The sequence below is a fragment of the Heterocephalus glaber genome, unplaced genomic scaffold, assembly GCF_053883595.1.
Source record: "Heterocephalus glaber isolate CG9 unplaced genomic scaffold, H.glaber_assembly_v1.0 deba00001481, whole genome shotgun sequence".
In the NCBI taxonomy this organism is placed as follows: Eukaryota; Metazoa; Chordata; class Mammalia; order Rodentia; family Bathyergidae; genus Heterocephalus; species Heterocephalus glaber.
Window position 1 is genome coordinate 45,652,889 of NW_028258317.1, and position 23,523 is coordinate 45,676,411.

The window sequence follows — 23,523 nt, forward strand, 5'->3', positions numbered from 1 at the left end:
TTAGATGAACTTCATCTACCTTGCCAGAAGCACAAAAAAAACCCTCATATCTCTAACTTTGGTATGTACAGTTACATTCCTCCTTGTTTGCAGTGGAACCTTTTTTCCATACAGCTCCAATCCTGCTAATCCAAAGCCAAAGAGAATGATTCTTCAGGTAAGAGCAATTTTGTAGGAGTTATTTGAGATTCAGGAGGAGAAATTCTCCTTGTGTGTTTTGAGCTTTAGTAGTGAACAGGAAACTCAATTGACTTCCTGCTCTTGACCTGTTTAGTTCTCTACTCTTTTGTACTTTAAAGCAGTGACGAGAAAGACTATCAAGGGGCATTCTTATTAGATAGACATATTTCTCCTCAGAGATAGAATTGGAAATGTTTAACTACCACTAAAATTATAAAACTACTTGTTTGGAAAAACAAGAGCAAATACATAGCAGGGAATGATGAGCTTTTAGAAAAACAGATTGCATAAATGTCTACAGCCTGAGTAAAGATCTTTAACAATTAACTAGCAAAATAAAATAAGATATTTTAAAATGTTAAAATTGAGTTTAGATGGGTATAGTAATGCAAGCCTGTAGTCCCAATACCCTGGGAGGCTGAGGCAGGAGGATCACAAATTCAAGCCCAGTTGGGGCAATTTATCAACTTAGGGAGTCTCCAAATTAAAAAAAAGGCCAGGGATGTAGTTGAGTGCAAAGGCCCTGGGTTCTGTTCCCAGTACCTGAATAAACAAAAACTCAAGTAACATTCACAGTAATATATGATGGTGTGATGATGAAAATAGCCTAACTTAGGGATTATTAAAATGAGATATAGAACTTCCTGTAGCTTTTTCTTTTAGAGCTGGTATTAAGCCTCAGCTTCATTTTCAGTCATCTGTGTTACAGGTTGTGAATAGTCAAACAGAATGTCAAAGGAGCATAACCTGGGTACAGTGGACCCTTGACTTACGAACTAGATCAGTTCCTGAGGGCTGTTTGTAACTCAAGTTGGTTGTAAGTCAATACAGTTGAGATCTGGATGTTTATCTGTATACATGCTATAGATAACAATGCAGATGAATCTTCCATTAACCTAATTAACTGAACTTGTTCCCATGTCACACCGGTCATAACTTGAGGGTCCACTGTATTGTAGGACTAGAAAAATTAAAAATACTTAGATTTTGAAAATGGGCTAGATGTGCCTTGCTTTAAGTCCTGAAGAATACTGCTATATTTTATGTGACTTTTATAATTTGCAAAACCTTTAAGTGAAGAACAGAGTTTTTAGGAGGTTGTAGTTTATTTATTTATTTATTTATTTTTGGTACTGGGGATCGAACTCGGTCCTTGAATTTGCGAGATGGGCGGTGGAACCACTGAGCTAAATCTCCAGCCCTGGAGGTTGTAGTTTCTATTGGCATGCTAATTTTTATAATCATGCTAGTAAGATTTAGGAAAAGCTAGATTTCTATTTAAAATTAAAATCCTGCTGTCATTTGTTTTGAGGTTCTTCAGCTCTACAGAGCTGGTACACCAGAAGTTGACAAATTTACCTATGAAGGGGAAGATAATATAGTAGGCCATGTGAGCTACTAGTTTTTACTACAGCTAATCTGTTTTGTAGAGCAAAGTCAGCCGTAGATGACTTTATAGATGACCTTAGCCAATGAGTGTGGCTGTGTTCCAGTAAAACCTTATATAGTGAGTAATTTGGCCTAGCCCTTTTTCTTTTACTGTTTGATTTTTTTCAGGCTGGTTATCCTGAGCATCACTCAGGCAGTGCACATTTCTGTACTGACTCTCCCGAGCATCACTTGGGCAGGTGGCATTTCAATAAGTAGATTTTTTTTTTTTTTCGTCTTTTTGAGACAGGGTCTTGCTTTGTAGTTCAGGCTGGCCCTAAGCTCACTATGTAGCCCAGGCTGGCCGTGAACTGGAGGTGATCCTCCTGCATCTGCCTCCTGAGTACTGGGATTACAGGGATGTGCCACCATGCCTGGCCAGTGGATTCTTGTATTGAATAGATTTGATAAAATTGTAGTTTTTATATTTTCTATTATAAAAATTGATGAAAAATATGCAATTTTTGGTCATCCTGCGTTTAAATAATTGGACTGGTAAGTGGTTAATAAAACTATTCCTTATGAAGCTTGGCGCTTTTTCACAGAATTGGATTAGGCACAAGCCTGTTACCTCTTTCTCTGCAATATGAATTAGCTTCATGTAACACATTGAAGAGAAATGATTATGAATGTGTAATGTGTTTAGGATGTACTGTATTTTAAATCCTTTTCTAAAAGGTATAAAATTCATGTTTTTTAAGACCTATTGGTTTTAATTTTTTTGTTCTTTTTGAGATGAGGTTTTGCTGTGTTGCACAGGCTGGTCTTGAATTCCTGGGCTCAAGTGATTGTCTTGCCTTAGCTTCCTGAGTAGCTGGGACTACAGGTGCCTATCACTGTACCCAACCAAAATTTTTATATAAAATTAAAATATAAAAATATATTTGTAGATATAAGATGGTCACATATATATCCATCATTCAGTTTTAAAAAAATCTCTAACCATATCTTACTAAACCTAAGCATTCTTTTTTCATTGAGCATTCTTTTTTCATTTCTTGGTATGGTCATATTTTATTCAGTCTTTATTAATTTGGGTTGGGAATGTAGAAAGTAGTTGAAACGGTTTTTTCATTACTCTTGTTTTCAGCATATGACTAGAACATTTCATGACTTAGAAGGAAACATAGTTAAAAAGGACTCTGGAATATGGATCAATGGGTTTGATTATACTGGAATGTCTCATATAACACCTCACATTCCTGAGATCAATGATACCATTCGAGCTCACTGTGAGGAGAACGCACCCCTTTGTGGGTTCCCATGGTATCTTCCAGTGCACTTTCTGATCAGGTTCGTTCATTGCTTTTCTACATAAGTTGGGGTTTAGTTCGTTCTCAAGTCTTATCAGTACATTAGTACTCTTACTTTTAAGCTGTTATACCCTTAACCCTCCAGTGGTATTTATATTATTTTTCAATCACTACAAAACTACTTTAATGTACTGAAATTTAACTCAGAAGGATAGTTTTGTTTTTTCAAATTTAAAGTCTTGGGGCCAGGGATTTAGCTCAGTGGTGCTGCTGCCTGCCTTGCAAGTGCAAGGTCCTGAGTTCAATCCCCAGTACCCCAAAAAACAAAAAACAAACAAATTTAAAAAGTCTTCTAGAAACCTGAGCACTTGGAAAGGGAGACATTCCTTAAGAATATAATAGATAGCAGTTAAGCATCAGTCTCAAATGGTTTTATTTCTGGGAAGTTTTTATAATTTGGCAGTAAAGAATTGGATGAGAAGAGATAGGATATATAGTGGAAATCAAGATCACCTAGTGTCTTAGTCACTTTTCCTTGTTTCTAGGACAAAATACCCAGCAGCCATAATTTAAAGAAGGAGTCCTTTATTTTGGCTTACAGTTTTAGAGGATTCAGTTCAGGGTTGGCTGGCTTCAAGGCAAGAAGGGCATGGTGGAAGAGGCTGCCACAGAGGAAAGCTGCTTAGTCTTGACAGCCAGGAAGCCAGGAGGGAAGGGAGGAGCCAGGGAGGGAGATGCACCCTTGAAGATCACAACCTCAATTATCGCCTTCTTCTGACCAACAAAAACCTACTTAACAGCAAGTCTGTAGTGTCCCATAATCCAATTACTTTCCAAAGGCTTCACCTCAGAATATGTGATACTTTCGGGCAATATTTATAGTTAAACTAAGAACAAAGGAGTTACCTAGGTATTATAAAGTTGAGAACGTTTTATTAAGAGAAGTTAGTGTCCTTTATTATACCTGTCAGTTTGTTTCTTATTCAAAGATGTGTTCGTGTATTCTAAACACGAACTGTGAAATGGATAGCTATGAGCTAATAAGGCATCCTAAATATTGAAGCTACCTTTCCAAATAGGAAAAACTGGTATTTTCCTGCCCCAGAAGTTTCTCCAAGAAATCCTGCTCATTTCAGACTTATATCCAAAGAACAGACACCTTGGGATTCTGTAAAGTTGACCTTCGAAGCAACAGGTAAGTCAGATGCCAGTTTTCCCTTTCATCCCTCCCTGGCTTTATGCATGCTGAGGACTGAACCCAGCGCCTTGTGCATGCAGGATACACGGCTTCACCACAGAGCTACATTTGCAGCCTATTTTACTTTGGGAGGCAGGGTCTTGCTAAATTCTCCAAACTGGGCTGAAAGCTGCAGTCTTCCTACCTTAGCCTCGTGAGTTGCTAGGATTATGGGCATGTGTCACCACAGCCGTTTTATTCATTTTTTAACGTTATGTTTTATAATACTGAAATTTAAAAAAAAAATTTTTTTTCTTGTTCTGGGAGTCAAACTCAGGGACACATGCTTGCCAGGCAGAGGCTGCACTGCTGAGCTACATTCCTGGCCCTGAAATTTAAAAATTTAAGTCTCATTTATAGGATTTTCTTAGTATAAGTGCATTGTATATTAGCTCCAAAAAATACATGCCTACCCAGAGACTGCAAAAATACTCTTTATGTTTTCTCCTAAAAGCTTCATAGCTTTAGTTTTTATGTTTAGACTAATGATCCACTTTAATTTTTGGATGTGATGTGAGGTGTCAGTGTCAGGCCTTTTTTTCTTTATGGATATTCACTTGTCCTAGTACCACTGATTAAAAAGACCTTCCCTTTGACTTCTTTTGGTGCATTTGTCAAAAATCATTTAACTGTGTCGGCGTGGGTCTATTTGTGTACCACTTATCACACTTTTAATTACAGCTTTATAGTTTAATGATTATAGAGGCTAAATGATAGAAAAAATTAAGCTCTTTTTTAGCTTTAGATTTTCAGTATTTTCTTTGCTGTTTTTGCATGTTTGTTTCTTCACATGAATGTAGGTAATAACATCTAACTCTAATATAGAACATTGGTGTGGGGGCACATGCCTGTTATCCCAGCTACTCCAGGGGCTGAGGCAGGAAGGTTCCAAGTTTGAGGGTAGCCTGGACAATACAGTGAGACCTTGTCTCAAAATAAAAAGGGCTGTCGTATAACTCAGTGCTCTCTGGATTCAATCTCTAATACCATAAACCACCAGCCAAACAAAACTCCCCCCAAAAGCTTCTTATTTGTATTTTTTGAGTACCATAATAAATTTGAAGAAATGGTAAGTCATCCAATGCATAAACTGGGAGTGACTTACCTTTGTTCAAATGTTTTTATGTCTTTTAGGAATGTTGTACAATTTTCTTCATCTAGATTTTGTGGCTATAGCTTGGTTGTTTTATATCCTACTACCTCACTGACTCATTTTTTGAGCTAGTTTAATAATTCATACTCCAAGATTCTCAAGGTTTATCAGGGATGGTAAAACTTTATAAAGGGCTGGATAGTAAATATTTTGGGTTTTGCCACATAGATCTATGTAACAGATTCTTTTCTATTTTTGTTAATCACCCTTTGAAAAAATGTAAGAGGGTCGAGGATTTAGCTCAGTGGTTCTGCCGCCTGCCACACAGGCGCAAGGTCCCAAGTTCGATCCCCGGTACCAAAAAAAAAAAAGAAAAAAGGAAACCATTCCTACCCTGAGGGCCATATAAAGAATAGACCTCGGGTGGGGTTTATTGACTACTGTGCATCATCTACAAATATACTACTTCTATACCAATTCTTAGCCTCTAATTATTTGAGTTATCAATAATTCTAACGTAGTATAGAACTCATGGATATCGTGAGCATCCTTGTTTTGTTTCTCTTAGGGCAGAGGTCTGTGATGTTTTCCTACATGTAAAATACTGCTCTTAGGACTAAGGCACGTATTTTTATCATGCTCGGCAGGTATTCATCAATTGCCAGTTTCTTGAATTTTTAAAATCAGGAATGGATGTTTAATTTTGTGAAAGGCTTTTTAATTTTAAGCATCTATGAAGGTTATCATAGCATTTCTCTATCATGTATATTATCATGGTATATTCTACCAGTTCCTGACTTACAGTTTTAAGTGATGCTGGATTTTCTTTGCTAATGTTTCCTAGTGTTAGTTAGAAATTTTGCCTCACACATATGAATGATACATTTTTGTCTTTATTCTTTTTATCAGATTTATGTCATAAAAATGAATTAAGTGGGCCGGGGTTTAGCTCAGTGGTTTCACCGCCTGCTGTGTAAGCCCAAGGACCCGAGTTCGATCTCTGGTACCAAAAAAAAAAAAGAATTAGTTATCGTTCCCTTTACTTTCAACAATTTATGGCACATTGGAATTATCTGGTTGAAAGTTTAGCTTGAATTCAGTGAGAACATCTTAATAACCTTTTCTAGGAAAATCGGTCAGGTTAGACTGTATCATTTTTGGTAATCTGTATTTTCCTAGCAAAATGTTTGTTCAGTTTTGTTAATCTAGTTTCTTAGCAAAGTACAGTACTAGTTTCTTTTGGACTTTAAAATTTATAAGTGTGGAGGCCATAAAGTAGTGTGAATATGATTTTAAAAATTTGTGACATCTTTGTTACTTTTTGTGTATTTGTGATTTCTCTTCAAGTTAACAAGTGTTTCTTACTATTATTAATTAAAAACAATTGGGTATTTGACTATTAAAATTATGTTTTCGTTTTATTTCATTTCATTGATATCAGCTTTTCTTTTGTACTTCCTTGTACTTTCTTTTGGTTACTTCATCCCTTTACACCCCTCCCTCTACTTTTTTTTTGAGACAGGGTGTTAATTTGAAGTCCAGGTTGGCCTTGAATTCACAATCTTTCTGCCTCATCTTCCCAAGTGCTGGGACTATAGGTGTGCACCACCATGCCTGGCTGCTGAAGTCATTTTTAGTTTTACTACAAAAACTATTACTATGAATTTTATTTTTATCCCTGCTTTATTTGTATGCAAGATAGGTTTTGTTTTTCCAAGACAAAGTCTCATTATGTGGTTCAGATTGACCACAATAAACTCCCTACTATCCCAGGCTGGACTTGAACTCGCAGTGATCCTTCTGCCACAGCCTCTTAAGTGCTGGTATTACGGGTGTGTACCACCACACCTTGCTTAATTTATATTTTTGACTTACAGATTTACTAGGATGAATGAGATGAGATCAAAATGCATGGGAATCATTTGTATTTAAAACTTTATTGTAATAGACATATTTACATTAATTCCTCTCTAAATACCCCTCCTTGTTTTAAACAATTATCCTATCATTCATGTCATTCATTCTTCTTTTGTCATTGTGTTGTCAAGGCCACTTTGATGTCCTGAATTAATTCAAAACATTTACCTTTCATGGTCATTTTGAATTTGGGGAAGAGCTAGAAGCTGCAGTGTGAGATGAGGACACACTGTAAAGTGTTTATTTGACCACAAACAGTTGGTCAGCCCAGTGTGATTAAAAAATACAGTGACTATTTAAACTAAAAAAAGTATTACAGTAAAAGACACATTGCCATTAATTCCCCTCAAGTACTCCCTCATACTTCAAACACTTACCTCATCATTCTTGACAATTATCTTTTACTGTAATGTTAAACATTCACCATATTTTTGATCACCCCAACATGCTTATCCAGTCAGTATATACTGTTTCTTGCATCTCTAGTGGTCCCCCCTCCCCCATACTAGGGATTGAATTCGTGGCCTTTGCATTGATCTTAATCTCCAACTCTTTTTTAAATTTTTTATTTTGAGCCAAGTTCTTCCAAAGTTACCCAGGCTGGGCTTCAGCTGGCTATCTTCCTGCCTCAACCTCTCGAGTATAGTATTGGGATTACAGGTGTGTACCACCATGCCTGTCATCTCTTGTAGCTTTGCTTCATAAAGTATTTGCTATGTCACTTGATGAGTATTCACAGTTTTTGTATCTGCATTGTGAATTGTGACTTTTAGCAATAAAAGTGCTCTTATTTTTAAGCCTTTTTGTCTTCAATGCTATTCTTTCAGGCTATCAGATGGGCCCTTAAAAAAATTACTTCCAGCTGGGTATGGTGGCTAATGCCTATAATCCTAGCACTGGGGTGGCTGAGGCAGGATTGCTGCAAGTTTGAGGCCAACCTGGGCTATATAGTGACATCAAGGCCAGCATGAACTGTATAGGGAGATGCTGTCTCAAAGAAAATAAAATTACTTCCACTTGCCTCAAATACTTTCGTTCATACTTTTTTACCCTTTCTGAATCTGTTTCTTGAATAGAGTGTATGATTAGGCCTAGCTTTGTAAGCCAGGCTGAAAATTTTCTTTCAGTGAATGAGTTAGGTCTATTTACATTTATTTTTATGACTGATACGTTTGGTCTTGTCACAGTATTTTATGTGTTGCTTTATTTGCAATATTCCTAGTTCTATGAGATACATATTCTTGGCTTTCATTAAAATTGTTTTCTAAAGTTTGCAAAGGTTCATGGTTTATTTTAATCCTGTATTATTTGACCTTTTACTTTTTTGGGGGGATACTGGAGATTGAACCCAGAACCTTTCCACTGAGCTGTATCTCCAAGCTCCCTTTTTTGAGTCAGTGTCACTTGAGTTGCTCAGAGTAGGTTCAAACTTGGAATCTTTGTGTCTCAGCTTCCCACGGTTCTAGGATTACAGGTGTAGGCCACCAGTTTGTGTGTTGATTTTTACATGACATTCTTCAAACTGTCAACCAAGTTTGCCTACTATACTTTCCCTCTTCAGTTTTCTTCCAGTTTTTGTTACAGCATGTAATATTTCCCTTCCACTATTACCTCAGTATTTTAATAATGTATTTGGTACTAAAATCCTAATTATGAACAAACAAAAAACTGGTATTCTGTTACCCCGATAATGAAGGACAAGTGGTGGATATAAAAGTTTAGTTTGAACTTTCCAGTATTTGAAAAAATTTGTTCTCATTGTTGCCTTGTTTTGTGTACTGTTTTTGCCGTCTGATATTTTTACTTAAGATCTTAAAATCTTAAGATTTTTTTTTTTTTTTTGGTACCGGGGATCGAACCCAGGTCCTCAGCTTGCGAAGGCAGGCAGTGGAACCACTGAGCTAAATCCCCGGCTCGAAGATCTTATTTTTAGCTTAATAGTTTCACTTGAGTACATCTTTAAGTTTTTCATTCTGAGTTGATATTCTGTGGTTCCAGATAGGCTTTTTCAGTGTGTAGATTCTGGTCTATTTCTGGAAATTTTTCTTAGATTACAGTTTTTAAGTATGTTATGTTCCATTATAGTGTTTTACTTCTTTAGGGATACAAATTAAATGACTGTTGGTTCTTTTTGACCTGCCTTCTAACTTTATCTCCCACTGACCTTTTTTACTTGCCTTTTCTTTTTCTTAGTACCTTTTCATCCTTTCATGCTTGTCATTTGAGTTTATTCTGCCTTGGACATTATTTTCGTTACTTTCTCGTCACTGAGACGCAATAACTGACACCTACAACTTAAAGGAGAGGTTTATTTTAGCTCAGTTTGTAGAGGCTTCAGTTCAAAGCTGGTTCTAAGGCAGAGAAGCAGGCAACAGGAAGAAAGATGGAGGAGGGAGAGAGACTTCCAGGCCCCACCCCCCAGTGACCTGCCTCTGACTAGGCTTCGCCTCCCAACATCACAGTCAACTGTAAACTCATCTGCAGATTAGTCCACTCTTGAGTATCTCACCCCATGATCCAGTCACCTTCCCAGAGCCCCACCTATGAGTGCATGAAGTTTTGGGGGACATCTAGAAATGAACCATATAGAAATTTTGTAACTTAGTCTGTCTTTTCTTTCTTGATTTCAATTTCTCCTTTTAGTTTGTATACCAAACAAATTTGATTGGTTATAGGTTTTTTTGTATCCCCAAATATTTTTTGAGTGTATTTTGTCATAGCGTTTTCTTTTGCTTAATGGTTATTTTTTGAGATGTGTTGGTCCTGGTTTTTTTTGTAGTAACTATACACCTGTTTATCCTTTTCTTCATTATTTTTCTGGAACTTGTAAAATAGCCAGTGTGCCCCTCTTCTGTTAGTACAACAGACTTTAAGTTTTAAATTTTGTCTTGGTGTAGATGGCTTTTGTTTTCCAGGACAAATGTGCCCTTATTACCTTTCACCTTCACCAACCAAATGTAAAAGGATGCTACCATTCCTTTTATTTTTCCAGAAGCTTTGGATTTGAAAAATATTTCAATAGTGTGCACTGTAACTTCCTTTAAATCCTGCTCCAGCTGAACTGTAGCATGCTCAGATTTAGAGTGGACTTACTTGGTTTGCATTTTTCACAAAGCCTTGCTACAGGAATGGGTCCTGCATGAGTAGGTCACATCCATGCCTCAGATTTAAAAATTTATCCTTTCTTCACATTTGGGTATTCTCCATCTTAAGGTTATATGGAGGTTGTGGTTTTTTGTTTAGTTTTATTTTAGTTTGACAGCTTTTGTTGTTAGTTTCCTAGAAGTTCTTGATGCTTTAAAGGAAAAGTGTTATATATCAAGTCTGAAAATTGCAATTCTATTCATAATCATGCTATTCAGTACTTTTATAGCACTTTGCAGTCTTTTCAACACTTTCACATGCTTTCTAATATAATCATCTAAAAAAATCTGCTTCACAGATCAAAAAATTGTGACTTGAATTTATTACATGAATGGTTAGTGTCATGTAGCATTTGACAATACTAACATTTAACACAGCTTTCTCATTTAGATTCTGTGCCTTTTCTGCTGTACATCATTACTTTTTGATACACTCTGAATGTCCAAACTAGTAAACCTCTGTAGTGAGTACATTTAAAATAATACAAGGCATGAGCCTTCGTAATATGGTTTAGTTGTTAAGTGTTTTGATGCTTTTTAAAAAAGATTGATACAACTGTTCTTGCTCATCTTACAGGACCAAGCCATATGTCATTGTACGTTCGAGCCCACAAAGGATGGACAATTTCTCAGTGGTCTCTTGGCAATGGCACTCCAGTCACATGTAAAGGGGGAGACTATTTTGTATTTTATTCCCATGGACTCCAGGCCTCTGTGTGGCAGTTCTGGATAGAAGTGCAGGTAGGCATTTCCCAGCAATTCTTGTTTTATTGAACAGTCTCCTATGTGGTATTTAGCAAGAACATTAGTTCTTGTATCCTGAACATCAGTTCAGTATCCTGCCTTCAGAGAACTGGTTTTCTCCAGCAGGTCTTGGGAGAACAACCTGAAGGAGGAATGGTCACTGTGGCTATTGCTGCCCACTATCATTCTGGAGAAGACAACAGATCCTCTCAACTGACTGCCCTGAAGGAGAAGTTCCCAGAATGGGTATTTCCCTTTGCCTGGGTGTGCACTTACAGTCTCTTTGTGTTTTAATCTTGTGGATGAGCTCCAAGTACATGTCCAGTGGATACTCCACGTGACAGTTTCTCCCCACATTACATGGATATTTGTAATGTAAGTCAATGAATTTTAATGAGCATATGTTCAAAGAGCTTTTTAGGTTAATAGTCTTTAGAGTCAAGCACTCTGTGGGTTAAACTATGGAACAGTAGGGCATGGCCTTTTTGACACTTGAAAATGCCAGGTTTTTGGCACTTAAATACATGTGGTTGCTGCCACTGCATACTGTGGTATGTCATTTTATATGACCTTCAGGATAAGAGCCAGTAAACCACTTCAGTGGTTGTCCCTCTTAAAATCAAGAAAGGTGTAGACCAGTGATGGTGAACTTTTTAGAGCTTTCAGTGATAACAGGCAGTTGTGGCATGACTGATATAGAATGTCAGACCACTACTGAGACAAGTCATTTCCAATTAAGGCCCAAGACCATGTGTTGTGATGGTGGGTAAAAAATACCATTTGCTGGGGTTGGGACTCCCCTTGAGGTACAACTTTTAGTTCACTGGAAGGTGATTTCCCTGTGGACTATGGAAGCAGCATTGGACCTTTGAGGCCCTCACAGCCATACAATGCTTATGCTTTGCTAGGCATCCTCTAGAGCAGTGGTGTTGAACTTACGGCACATGTACTGTAACTGGCTGTTTATTATCATTGAAAGCTCTAAAACGTTTGCCATCACTGCTCTGGAGTATTCTTGAAACCTGGACCCCTGGTATAGAGCCAGGTCCTGAGCTTAGTGACTCACTGTCTGACAGTTTGTCACTGAGAGCCATTGGTGTGCTGCTCTCCTGAGGAGGTTTTCCTCTGACACATACTTGTTCTCCTTTCTCTATGTTACCAGTTTGAGAAAGGAAGTATGTGTTCAGTTACATTTCCCTCTGGGTTTTCAGAGGTTCTTTTGATTCAGAAAATTGTATAAGTATATGACTTGAAGTTTCTTCCTCAGAGCAGAGCTGCCAGCATGGCCATTCTGGGGTGGAAGGAGAGGAAGGTGAGGATCATGGGGATGGAGAGCTGTGGCATTTTAGGTATTTATTCTTTTTGTTTCATAGGAGTCTTCTGTTATACAAGGTTAATCCTTTAGGGCACACTTTTATTGATGCACCTGGTCCCTCTTTTTGTTTAGCCAGTTTTTTGGGGTTTTTTTTGGTAATTTACTATCCAGTGGGACCAGCCTTCCTGAGACTTGAGGTTGTGGCCTGTATGGGAATTAGATCATTGTACCTATAGCTGTTAGTGTGTATCAAAGTAGCACTTATCATTTTTAGGTTCCAGCAGTAATAGAGTTTGGTGAGATTAGTGGTGAATTAGGCTTAATGTTTTTCCCACTCTGAAATGTAAAAAGTTTGACAAATTTGTGCTTGTATTTGTTGAACACACCCTTTTTTTTTTTTTTTTTTTAAAGTAGACTTCTCAGGTCATGTGGGAACAAGAGGAATGCTTCTTGAAAAGAGGCCCTCAGATCTGCTTGAACACCGAGAGCATAGTAATTGTGTGTCAAAGGAGAAAACTTTCCTAAAACTGCTTGTGTGACTTATGTGGTACACTTTCTTAACCATGTTCCTTAACTAACGGGGCCTCTGCACATAGCAAGGCTGCAGCCAAAGCTGAATGTAACATTCTGCATTCTGGCTGTTACCTCCCAGAATTGATACTTTATAGAAACCAAATTTTTTCACTCTCATGTACTTCAAATTCAAGTTTGTGGCTATAAATAGGTAAGGTCTGCAGGGTTTATAGTTTATACAGAGTTGTAAAGAAAAGTAACAGTAGTAATATCTCAATTTCATAATATAGTTTATGTATTGTCCCTGTGGTTAATCTGAAAAAGATTATTAGACATTTATAGAAAAACAAATTGCTCCTTTGTTATTTTTCCTTTGGGAAGAAAGACATTTCAGTAATAATCATGGTTTTCCTTTTTGGTATTATTTCCCTATGCAAATAATTCTCGTTTTCTTTAGCATGATGAAGCTTTGTTATTTTGCAAAGTCAGTAACAAGATGTTCATGCTTAGTATCTGGGAGGTTGTTTTAATGCCAGAAATGGTCAAGTAATTACATGCAGTATTCATGACCCTGTAATAAGCACACAATGTCAGTCTCTGAGATTAAACCTGTTAGTTCCTACCCTTTTAACCACTTACCAAACCAATTATTTAAATATAAGGTGATCAAAAGTTGCATATTTTTAATTTTGTAACAGGAAATATAAAAATAATTTTATCAAATTTATTCAATACAAGAATTGAGTGAGGCTGGAGTTAGCTCAGAGGCGCCATGCCTGCCTGGCAGGTGCAAGGTTCTGAGTTCAATTCCTGATACCAAAAAAAAAAAAAATTTGGTGATTGGAATGACATTTGCCTAAGCGACCCTCGGGGTAAACTGTTTCTCAATCATTTAAAGCTCTAACATACATTTAAATTCTATAAAAAACAAGTAGCACAGTACCACCTATTTAGGGACAGTGTGAAGATCTGCCATTTCAAAATGATTTTTATGTTTGATCTAAGAATGATTGTTGCGTGGAGTGCTTAGCAGATATAATTAAACATGGGAGGATTCACTAAGATATTACCTGCTAAGGAAGCATGAATGTGTTTCATTAGTTTGCTGACTTGTTGAGAACTGTTACCTTATAATGTTACTGAAATAAACATACTGGTTGGTATCTGTTAAACAGAAAAACATCTTTAACTGCTTATGCTTTATCCCCATATTTCAAGTCTACACAGCCTTTTTAATTGCTGTTAAAAATATAGATGGCTCATGTGGGTATAAAGTGATAGGAAGAAAGAACCCAACGTTTCCATCAGTTGGAATCTTTTTTGATCTTGGAATGAAATGGTGCATCTCAGTTTCACAGAAATTAAAATGACTTAAATGGTGAACTTCGTCACATTTGGAAGTTTAAAGTCATCTCCCTTGGGGGATGAAATCACCAAAAGGCTAATTAAGTACTATGTTCCTTTATCGGGGATAGGACAGAGGGAAGAAATTACCTTTCAGCCAGAGTGACCCCCTTACTTATTCTAATCTCCATCCAAGGGAAGGGCAGAATAACCAAACAAAGCATATACTTTAGATCCAAAGTCTCTGTCCAAGTTTTTTAGTTTTCTGGATGAGTTCCCTCAGAACTTCAGTACAAAGTGAAACATAAAAAATATCCACTCTTTAATATACCTCTACTTCTTTTATTTCTAAACTTTTTTTTTTTTTTTTGGTACCGGGGATCAAACTCAGGACCTTGCGCTTGCAAGGCAGGCAGCGGAACCACTGAGCTAAATCCCCGGCCCAACGTCTACTTCTTTTAGGCCCAGTAAAGCCAAGATACAGTTATGCTTTGTTGTATCTGTTTTCACTTAACATACAGAAATTTGGGGCACATCATGTCAAAAATATAATGATTTAAAAAAACATGTTGACAACTTCTTTTATCCAGTTTGGCCCCACAGCATAACCACAATTCACCCTAGGAATGCAAGGTTGGTTCAACTTTGGAAAACCCACCAGTGTGACATGCCCATATTTGTAGAATTAAGGACAGGAACCTCAGTAGATGCAAAAAATTTTCTTCTACAAATCTTAAAACCTTTCCATGATAAAAATCTTCAACAGATTTAGAACTTAACTTGGTTAAGGTCATCTGTGAACATCATATACTGTCAGAAAAGACAAGATATCCATCATGCCAATTCTATTTCCTGGTGACTAGCCAGGGCAACTGTGCAAAAGAAAGAAAAAGCTAAAACCATCTCTAGTTGCAAATAACACGATTGTCTACATAGAAAATCCCGAAAACCTTGTTAGCTTCAGTGATGTTCATGACCCAGTATCAATATACAGAAATCAATTCTATTTCTATACACAGTCCAAAACTGAAATTAAAGAATTCCACAAACACAGATCATTGTAATTAAATCCAGTAATAAGGCCACACATTTATACAGTTTTTGATAATGGGGAAATATTTTTCCATAAATGGTGCTCAGACAACTGAATATCTATACGTAAATGATGTCAGACCACTACTTCATACCATATAAATTAACTGAAAATGGATCAGAGACCTAAATGTATGAGCTACAATCTATATAACTCATAGAGGAAAGAAGGCATAAAAATGTAACTTGGATTAGGCAATGTCTCCCTAGCCTATGACACCAAAAACAAAGGCAACCAGTGAAAAAAACTGGTCAGAAACAAGGCAAGTATGTTCACTCTCACAACTCAGTCAGGATAGTTCTTGAAATTTTAGCTGGTTAGGCAACAGAAAAGAAGTCAAATTATCTTTGTATATAATATGGTTCTGTATGAGGAAGACCCTACCAAATACTTTTAGAGCTGACAAAAGAATGCAGCAATATACCAGTATATAAAATCAACTTTAAAAGTCAAAAGCTTTAGCATACACCAGTAAAAGACTAGTCTTTACACTAAAAATAGATTAGCTGAGAAATCAGGAAAACAATTCCATTCCTAATGGCTTCAAATAAAATAATCAAGTAGGTGGATGACCTCTATAGTGAAAATTTCAAAAGTGAAGAAAGACCAGCCCCTCATGCTCTTGCACTGGCAGAATTAATACAGTCAAAATGGCCATATTACCAAAAGCAACCTACAGATTCAGTGCAATCTCAATCAATATACCAATGACATTCTTCACAGAATTAGTAAAAACAATCCTAAAATTCATATGAATAAGATCCAGAATAGCCAAAGCATCCTAAGCAAAAAGAGTAAGGCTGGAAGCATCACAATACCCTATTTCAAATTATACTACAAAACCACAGTAACAAAAACAGCATAATATTGGCATAAAAATAGAACACATAGAGGGCCGGGGATTTAGCTCAGTGGTTCCACTGCCTGCCTCAAAAGTGCAAGGTCCCGAGTTTGATCCCCAGTATAAAAAAAAAAAAATAGACATGTAGAGTAATAGAACAGAATAGAGGATGCAGAAACAAACTTACACAACAAAGAGTCAAAAATGTATGTTGGAGAGAAGGCAATCTCTTTAAACAAGTAGTGCTAGGAAAACTGGACATCACTTGTAGAAGACTGAAACTGATCATCTCATTCTGTTAATACATGGATCACAAACCTCTGAAACTTTCAAACTGCTAATAAAACACAGGAAACACTTGAAGCCACAGGCAAAGACTTCCTGAATAGGACTCCCAGTAGCACAGGAGATAATAGCAAGAATCAACAAATGGGACTACATCAAATTAAGCTTCTGCACAGCAATGGAAATAACTGAAAAACAGCCTATAGAATGGAAGAAAATCTTTACTAGTTATGAGGATTAATGTCAAATAATATTAATATTAATATCAAATTAATATATAATGAACTTGTAAAACAAAGTACATGTAATCAATAAGTATTTTTTAAATGTTTAACATCTTTAGGCATTTGATAAAATTCAAATCAAAACTATGTTGAGAGTCCACGTCACGCCAGTCAAAATGGCTAGTTAGTACAGTGGGCCCCCGAAATTCATGGGAGTTACATTCTTAGAGCATTTGCAAATTGTGAAAACTTGCAAATTTCAAATATGGTCAGAAAAATGCCTGCCTATAATGCCTATTTTTATAGTTTAAAACCTAAATATGCTATGTCTCCCACAGTTATGTAATTTAATAAAATACTGTATTAATAAAGGCTTAGAAGGCTCAGGGTGTTTTGGTGGCATCTTAGGGCTTTAAGACCAAAACTGAGAACACTGGAGACAGTTACATGTGGTACAGCAACCTGCAATGATGGAATGCTGGTGTCATCTGCCTGAGATGGGTTACAGGCCAGCAGCCAGCCAGCAGCAAGGGGAACTGAATAATGCTCTCGGATTGCCTACGTGCAAAGCTCCTGCCAAATAAACAATTGCAGAGGATATTCTGTGAAATTGCAGGGGTTTCCCCAAATTTTAGTTAGGTTCTAAGGAAAAATCTGAACGACTGAGGCCATAAACTCTGAACCACAACTTTATGGGGATATACTGTATAGAAGAAATGTTTAACATTTTAAATCATTTGGAAAATTCAAATCAGAACTACATTGAAATTCAATCTTATCTCAGAATGGCTATCATCAAGAAATTAATAAAGGCTAGTGAGGGTGCAAGGGTAGTTAATTAGTACAGCCCCTGTCAAAATCAGTCAAAAAACAAAAGTAGAACTACTGTACCTTTTGATGCAGCTATATCACTCCTTTGGTATATACCTGAAGGAATTAAAGTCAGCATACTATTAGGACACTGTATTTGCATAAGGAACCAGCCCTAAGTGCCCATCAACAGATGAATGGGTAAAGAAAATTATAGTATATACACACGCAATGGAATATTATTTAGGCATAGGGAAGAACAAGCATATTGAGTGAAATAAGCCGGACTCAGACAAATATCACATGTTCTCCCCAATATGTTGAATCTAAAAGAGAAGACAAGAAATTAGAAGGCAGCTTATTAGGATAGGGGGAAAAGGTGTAATGGTGGGTAATAGGGGGATAGATATGAGAAAAATATATGCATTGAAATCCCTATCCCATGTGAAACTAGGACGGCAAGGCAAAGGGATAACTGGGGAGGGTGGTGATCAATGTATGTGCATTTACTAATTTCCCAAAATGGAACCTATTAATCTGTATAACCAATAAGTGTGAAAAGTAAATTAGAATCAAAATGAAACATACGTGTTTGAAAGGATACTAGAAAAGATAGGATGAAATTTTTGCAAATCACATATCTGATATGGATTTAGTATCCAGAATATATAAAGAATCCATGCATACCAATGATAAAAGGAGATAAGTGATCTTTTCATTTTTTTCTTTGACGATCTATAATCGGCCAATAATTGTATGAATAGTTATATATTAGCTCTTAATAAGCACAACAGAAATTATAGTGACATGGATTTAGTATCCAGAATATATAAAGAATCCATGTACCAATGATAAAAGGAGATAAGTGATCTTTTCATTTTTTTCTTTGATGATCTACAATCGGCTAATAATTGTATGAATAGTTATACATTAGCTCTTAATAAGCACAACAGAAATTATAGTGACATCTCCATTTCATATACAACTTGAATGGCTTTGATCAAAAACAGGCAAGTTTTGGTAGTAGATAATGGGACCTCTGTAAACTGCTTTCTAAATGTTAGTGCAAGCAGTCTGAAATAGTTTGGCATCTCTGCAAGAAATTAACCAGTTACACCATTATAACCTAGCAGTTCTACTCAGAGAGAAATGAACACATGTCCATACAGAAACATATACAGTAATGCACCTATCCCATGGAGATGCACTCTAAAATTCCCCTATGCACTCCAAGATAACCCTAAAACTGGGTAGTACTATTGAAACTTTGTCCTATACATACATACCCAAGATGAAGTTTATGTTTTAGGCACAATGTGCTGTAATAAAAGTTATTTAAAACTATTTCTGCAATTTTTCATTTAATATTTTTGGACCTTGGTCAGGCTGACTGTAGGTAAATGAAACTTTAGAAAGTGAAAACTATAGATAAGGAGGAATTATTATATGTGAATGTTCATAGTAGTGTTACTTACAATGACCAAAAAGTGGGGGAAAAAACCGACTAAACCTTCAGCTGCTGAATGGGTAAACATCCACACAATATAACATCACATACACAACCTTAAGGAACAAAGTAGTGGCAAACGGGGATGCATATTGAAAATCTGATCCCTGACAGAAAAGTCTGGCTGTGATTCCACTAATGTCTTACAGATGACCAGATTTATGAATACAGGAAAATCATTTTTAGTCCTGTTGAAAGATGATGTCTAATCTCCTGTACACTTAAAATATAAAATTTTGTTTTCTTAATGGAGCCTATACAGTAAACAATTTTCTATATTTCATTATATTTCGACCATTTCTCATGCTATGAATACAACTATTCTTCCAATAGTCTGTTGTCAGGCTTCTAGGATGCTGCCAACTCTTGATGTTCCCAATTCTACATCTACACACAAATCTTTTAAATAAATGTCTGAATTTGTAGCCAGTTCATAAGGAGAACTCTAAAAGATAGAATTATAAAATGAAAAGTATAATGTGTATATATATATATATGAATGAATGAGAAGAGCAGGAAACCAACACAGGGTTGTGTCAACCATGTTGTCTTAGAATATTTGAGGCTTTTAATAAATACATACTTTTTGTTGTTAACCTAAGATGATAAACAAACAAGTTTGTAGAATGGTTTTATTGCTCTTTACCAAGTAAAAAATACATGTTACAGAGGCAGTAGCAATTTTAATTACAAGTGAATCTCGACTCTACCCCATGACTTATTTTGGTATCAGCAAATAATTTAAATGTATTTAGTAACCTTCAAATAGTTACACTGAATATTTAAGTGCATTGGTTAAATTATGGCTTAAACAGTTCGTATTTTAACCAAATAAGATAGCAAAATAAAGTGAGCTTTTAAAAATTAAAGTATATAACAAACTATCAGAGGGAAATTTTCTGTAACCTTGCCAAATTTCTTACCTTGAGACAGCTTATATCTGGTAATTAAAAAGTGATCATTTTATAGAAAAGTTTCACAGGCTAAATTACAGAAATAATGTTAACTTATTGGTGTCCTGCTTTCAAGGATGTGAGATGAATTCAGCAGTGTTTTATTTAGGATATCTGAAAAGATCACAACTGTTTAAATGGTAAGTCATTTTTATTGACTGAATATTCACATGACACACAAATGTAATGCTGTTTTTTCTCCCCCTAATGGATTAGGACAGGAGAAGATATTTCAGTTTAGTTTCTTTTTGCACTGGTTTATTTTTTTATCTTGAGATTTAGAGAAAGGTGGTTTGAACTGACGACTTAAAAAGGAGCACCAGAAGAACCAGGTACCAGTAGTCACATATTCCACCCATTCAGGAGTTTTATTATGTGAAGTTATTGCACTTGTAATGTAATAAGTAAATAATAGTAAATTACCAAACTCTTATTATTTTCAATAGTTGATAAATTTTGAAATAAGCAATTTCAAAATGATTGAGTTTCCCTTCAAAGGAAATCTGGCACAGACAACTAAATCTAGCTATGTACTTTAAAAAGCAAGGATAGAGGACCAGGTTTTAATTCTAAACTATAACTGCACTATGAAGAGAGGCTGTTTCACATAGTGGTATGGATTTGGTCCACATCTAATACACTTACAAAAATAAACACGTTTTTATAAAAAAAATTACATTGCATTCCTTGTTCAAATTGCACAGTACAAACAACCTATCTAAATTAATACTGTTTTTAGATAATCAGAATTACATATAGTGGACATGTGTTTAGTCAGAAGCAATTAAGGAATATGTGGTACTGTTTTCATAATGTATGAAAACTAAAATTTGTCATATCTAGAAATACATAAAATATTTTTAAAGTTTACAATAAAGAATGCATTCTTTACATATTTTTAGTAGCCATGATAATATAGGATTCAGCTGTGTATTTACATCAAAGTCCATTTTTATTCAATTTACAAAAGCAATAAATAAGAAACATTAATTTGAACAAAACCTGTTCCACTTCATGATCATTGGGACCATTTCTGTGACTTTATGACCAAGCCACTAAATGCATGTTCCATTTTGAAGGCTGCTCATTTCTGGAAAGAAGCGCAAGCCCTGTCTTTATTCTAAGAGTAGGTATCTTTACTCATGCAGAATCCAGTAAAACCTTACAAATTATAACACAGGCCTTAGAAATATGAACAGTGCCTTTGAGTATATTTTACACAAGAGCATTTACAAAAAGGTATAGTTTTTTGATACAAAATAGTTTAGCGGTATCAGCATGATTGATAACCCCTCATACCACTGCCTAGTGGATCTAGTAGGAATCAAGCTAGCTAAAAACAGGCACATTAACTGACAGGTAAATAAGCTTTCATCAATTCAGGTCTGAGATTTAAAGGCTAGTAAAGTCAAGGAGAATGTCTCCATTGCACTAGCATAAGTGCAAGGGTAGTCATCTTTTCAGAGAACCAAATAGAGAGTCCAGTGAGCTCTATCCAAGGAAGCAAACAGGTAGCTCAAGTGCTCAATGAGCTACAGCAAGCACCTTAGCATTTATTTTAAAAAAAGCAGTTTAGACCTGGTGCTGAACCATAAAACATATGAAACTAAGTTATGAAAAAGCTCATCCAGGACAAAATTATCCCTATGGTTTGCAAGCTACCAACCTTTGAATAAAACAAAAAAAATGTACACCTGTACAACAGCATTTCCACTGCAGCTTTAAAAAAAATTATGAAAGATGTTTTATTTCATATCACATTTTTAATGGAGTCCAAGAGATTTCTTAGAGAAAGAGTTCATTAAAATATATAATACTTTACCAAAGAGTCTCTGAGCTGAGTTCTCCTTTTAAATCATTCAACTAGGTCACCGTGCACTCAGCTGCACACCGGTGCTAATACTGCCTGTTGTGACATTACTTACTGTTGTTAGGACACAGAACAGTCATAAGTCCCATCCTGAAATGGTTCCTCCTCTTCTGCTTGGGCTGTGTCCTCTTCTTTCCGGGTAACTATACTGCTACCCCCAACCTCACATTGGGAGACACTTCCATGGCCAGAGGAGCCCCTGCTCTCCTCTGCCCTAGGGCTAGTCTGTTCAGGAGTCTTACTCACTGCTATTGGTTGGAAGGCATCAGGCTGGACTTGCTCTTCTGTTATCTCGCTGAGCTTCTGCAGTTGTGGCTTAATGATGTTTAAAAATGGCTTATATCCAGGGCTAAGTAGAGGGGAGAAAATTAGTTCTCATATGCTGTAATTCAAAAGACCTAACAAAATGTTATGGACACACTTCTAGTAAACATCGATACAGTGAAGGAAGCAATAGATTACGAGAGGAGGGAAGGCTTCTTAAATGCCCTGCCCAGCACAGAAGAAGCTGTACATAGATAGCATAGGCTCAAATCAAATTTTTGAGCTGTAGGAGCAAGGACTGATATTTTAAAACAAGTGTTGCTAGAGTCCAAGGCTCTGAACTTCCACCCATTACTTCCATTGAATGTTTTTTTTCCAAGCATTTTTATTGCAACCACAAAACTACAAATCTTAAATTGCAGATTAATTTGAAGATCATTTATACTGCATCATCTTAAGTCAGTGACACATTCACATTATAAACTGATCACCACTATAAACATTACTCATTCATATGGCTGGGTACAAAACAATTACTAAAGAAAGTATCCTTAAGAGTGAATGTATGAGCCAGGCATGGTGGCACATGCCTGTAATCCCAGGTACTAAAGAGATCCAGACAGGATGATTACAAGTCTGAGGCTAGCCTGGGCAATACAGTGAAACAATGTCTCAAAGTTTAAAAAATGCTCAGTGAAGCTTAGCATGTGTGAGGTCCTAGATTCAATTCTCAGTACCAAAAATATGTGTATGTATATATATATATATGTGCATTGTGTGTGTGTGTCTGAATATGAAACTTGATTTCTGCTAACCTAAAGAATACCCAAAATAAATAAATAGTAAGTCTTAATGTGAAAGAATATGATTCACCAAGGCTAACAAGCTTCTGGGAACCAGTACTTACCAATCTGTAGAGGCCCATCTGTCCACTGCATGAAGTCCTATCTTTATGTTTTGTAACATCTCTCCATCTACCTCTGAAGACTGTGCAATAACCAAAATCTGATTGATTACTGAAGATTCTCTAAGAATCAGGCCTATGACAATGCACCAATCCAGACACCCTGCCTCCATGAAAATATGTAGCAAGTACCTACATAAAAAAAGAAACAAAATGATTTATGCTAAAAAGCATCTATGATTATTAGGAAAGTGGCTCCAGCACCCCTTTTGCACAAATTCCGAGTAGCTTCCTGTGCTTTCGAATATGAGAAACTCACCGGAGCTGGACTTGGGATTTGTGAGGTCCTTTACTTGCCAGCTCCATGGAGATGTGTTCCAACTCTGACTGGGTCAAACTGAGTGTGGAGAAATTTTCATCCACCACGGTCCAGTCTCCATCTACCATGGAGCTACTTTCAGTCAGGTCTGTGGCTGAACCAATGCTGCATTCATCACCTGATGAAGAATTTCAAAAAGTTACAAACCAGCTTCTTGTTGAAAATATATTTCCTTTTAGTTTTATTAGCTATTCTTCAGATTGTGATTTCTCATCAGGATTTTGAA

The 23,523-nt window shown here is 36.3% G+C and overlaps 2 protein-coding genes across 20 annotated transcripts in view; one reads left to right on the plus strand and one right to left on the minus strand.

The window, feature by feature from the left end:
- The window catches only part of Ermp1 (endoplasmic reticulum metallopeptidase 1), a 70,704-nt gene that overhangs the window by 36,734 nt on the left and 10,447 nt on the right, over nucleotides 1-23,523 (plus strand). For 4 of the 14 annotated variants that reach the window (XR_002392474.2, XR_002392475.2, XR_204906.4 and 1 more), the window contains exons 11-15: nucleotides 5-157; nucleotides 2,699-2,901; nucleotides 3,941-4,056; nucleotides 10,829-10,992; nucleotides 11,119-11,370. Coding sequence is in view for 4 of the 14 variants with exons in the window: in XM_087183996.1 (XP_087040122.1) it covers nucleotides 5-157; nucleotides 2,699-2,901; nucleotides 3,941-4,056; nucleotides 10,829-10,992; nucleotides 11,119-11,289 (807 nt within the window). In the remaining 10 variants the exon portion in view is untranslated. Of the gene's footprint in view, nucleotides 1-4; nucleotides 158-2,698; nucleotides 2,902-3,940; nucleotides 4,057-10,828; nucleotides 10,993-11,118; nucleotides 14,004-23,523 lie in introns of those variants that run through there. The other 10 variants (XR_015440089.1, XR_015440091.1, XM_087183996.1 and 7 more) reach the window with 7 other exon arrangements.
- Nucleotides 20,810-23,523, minus strand: part of Ric1 (RIC1 partner of RAB6A GEF complex) — a 163,645-nt gene continuing 160,931 nt past the window's right edge. For all 6 annotated transcript variants that reach the window (XM_087183990.1, XM_087183989.1, XM_087183988.1 and 3 more), the window contains 3 exons: nucleotides 23,238-23,415; nucleotides 22,922-23,110; nucleotides 20,810-22,099 (listed from right to left, as the gene is read on the minus strand). In XM_087183990.1, coding sequence (XP_087040116.1) covers nucleotides 21,811-22,099; nucleotides 22,922-23,110; nucleotides 23,238-23,415 — 656 coding nt within the window. In that variant the 3' untranslated portion in view covers nucleotides 20,810-21,810. The remainder of the gene's footprint in view (nucleotides 22,100-22,921; nucleotides 23,111-23,237; nucleotides 23,416-23,523) is intronic.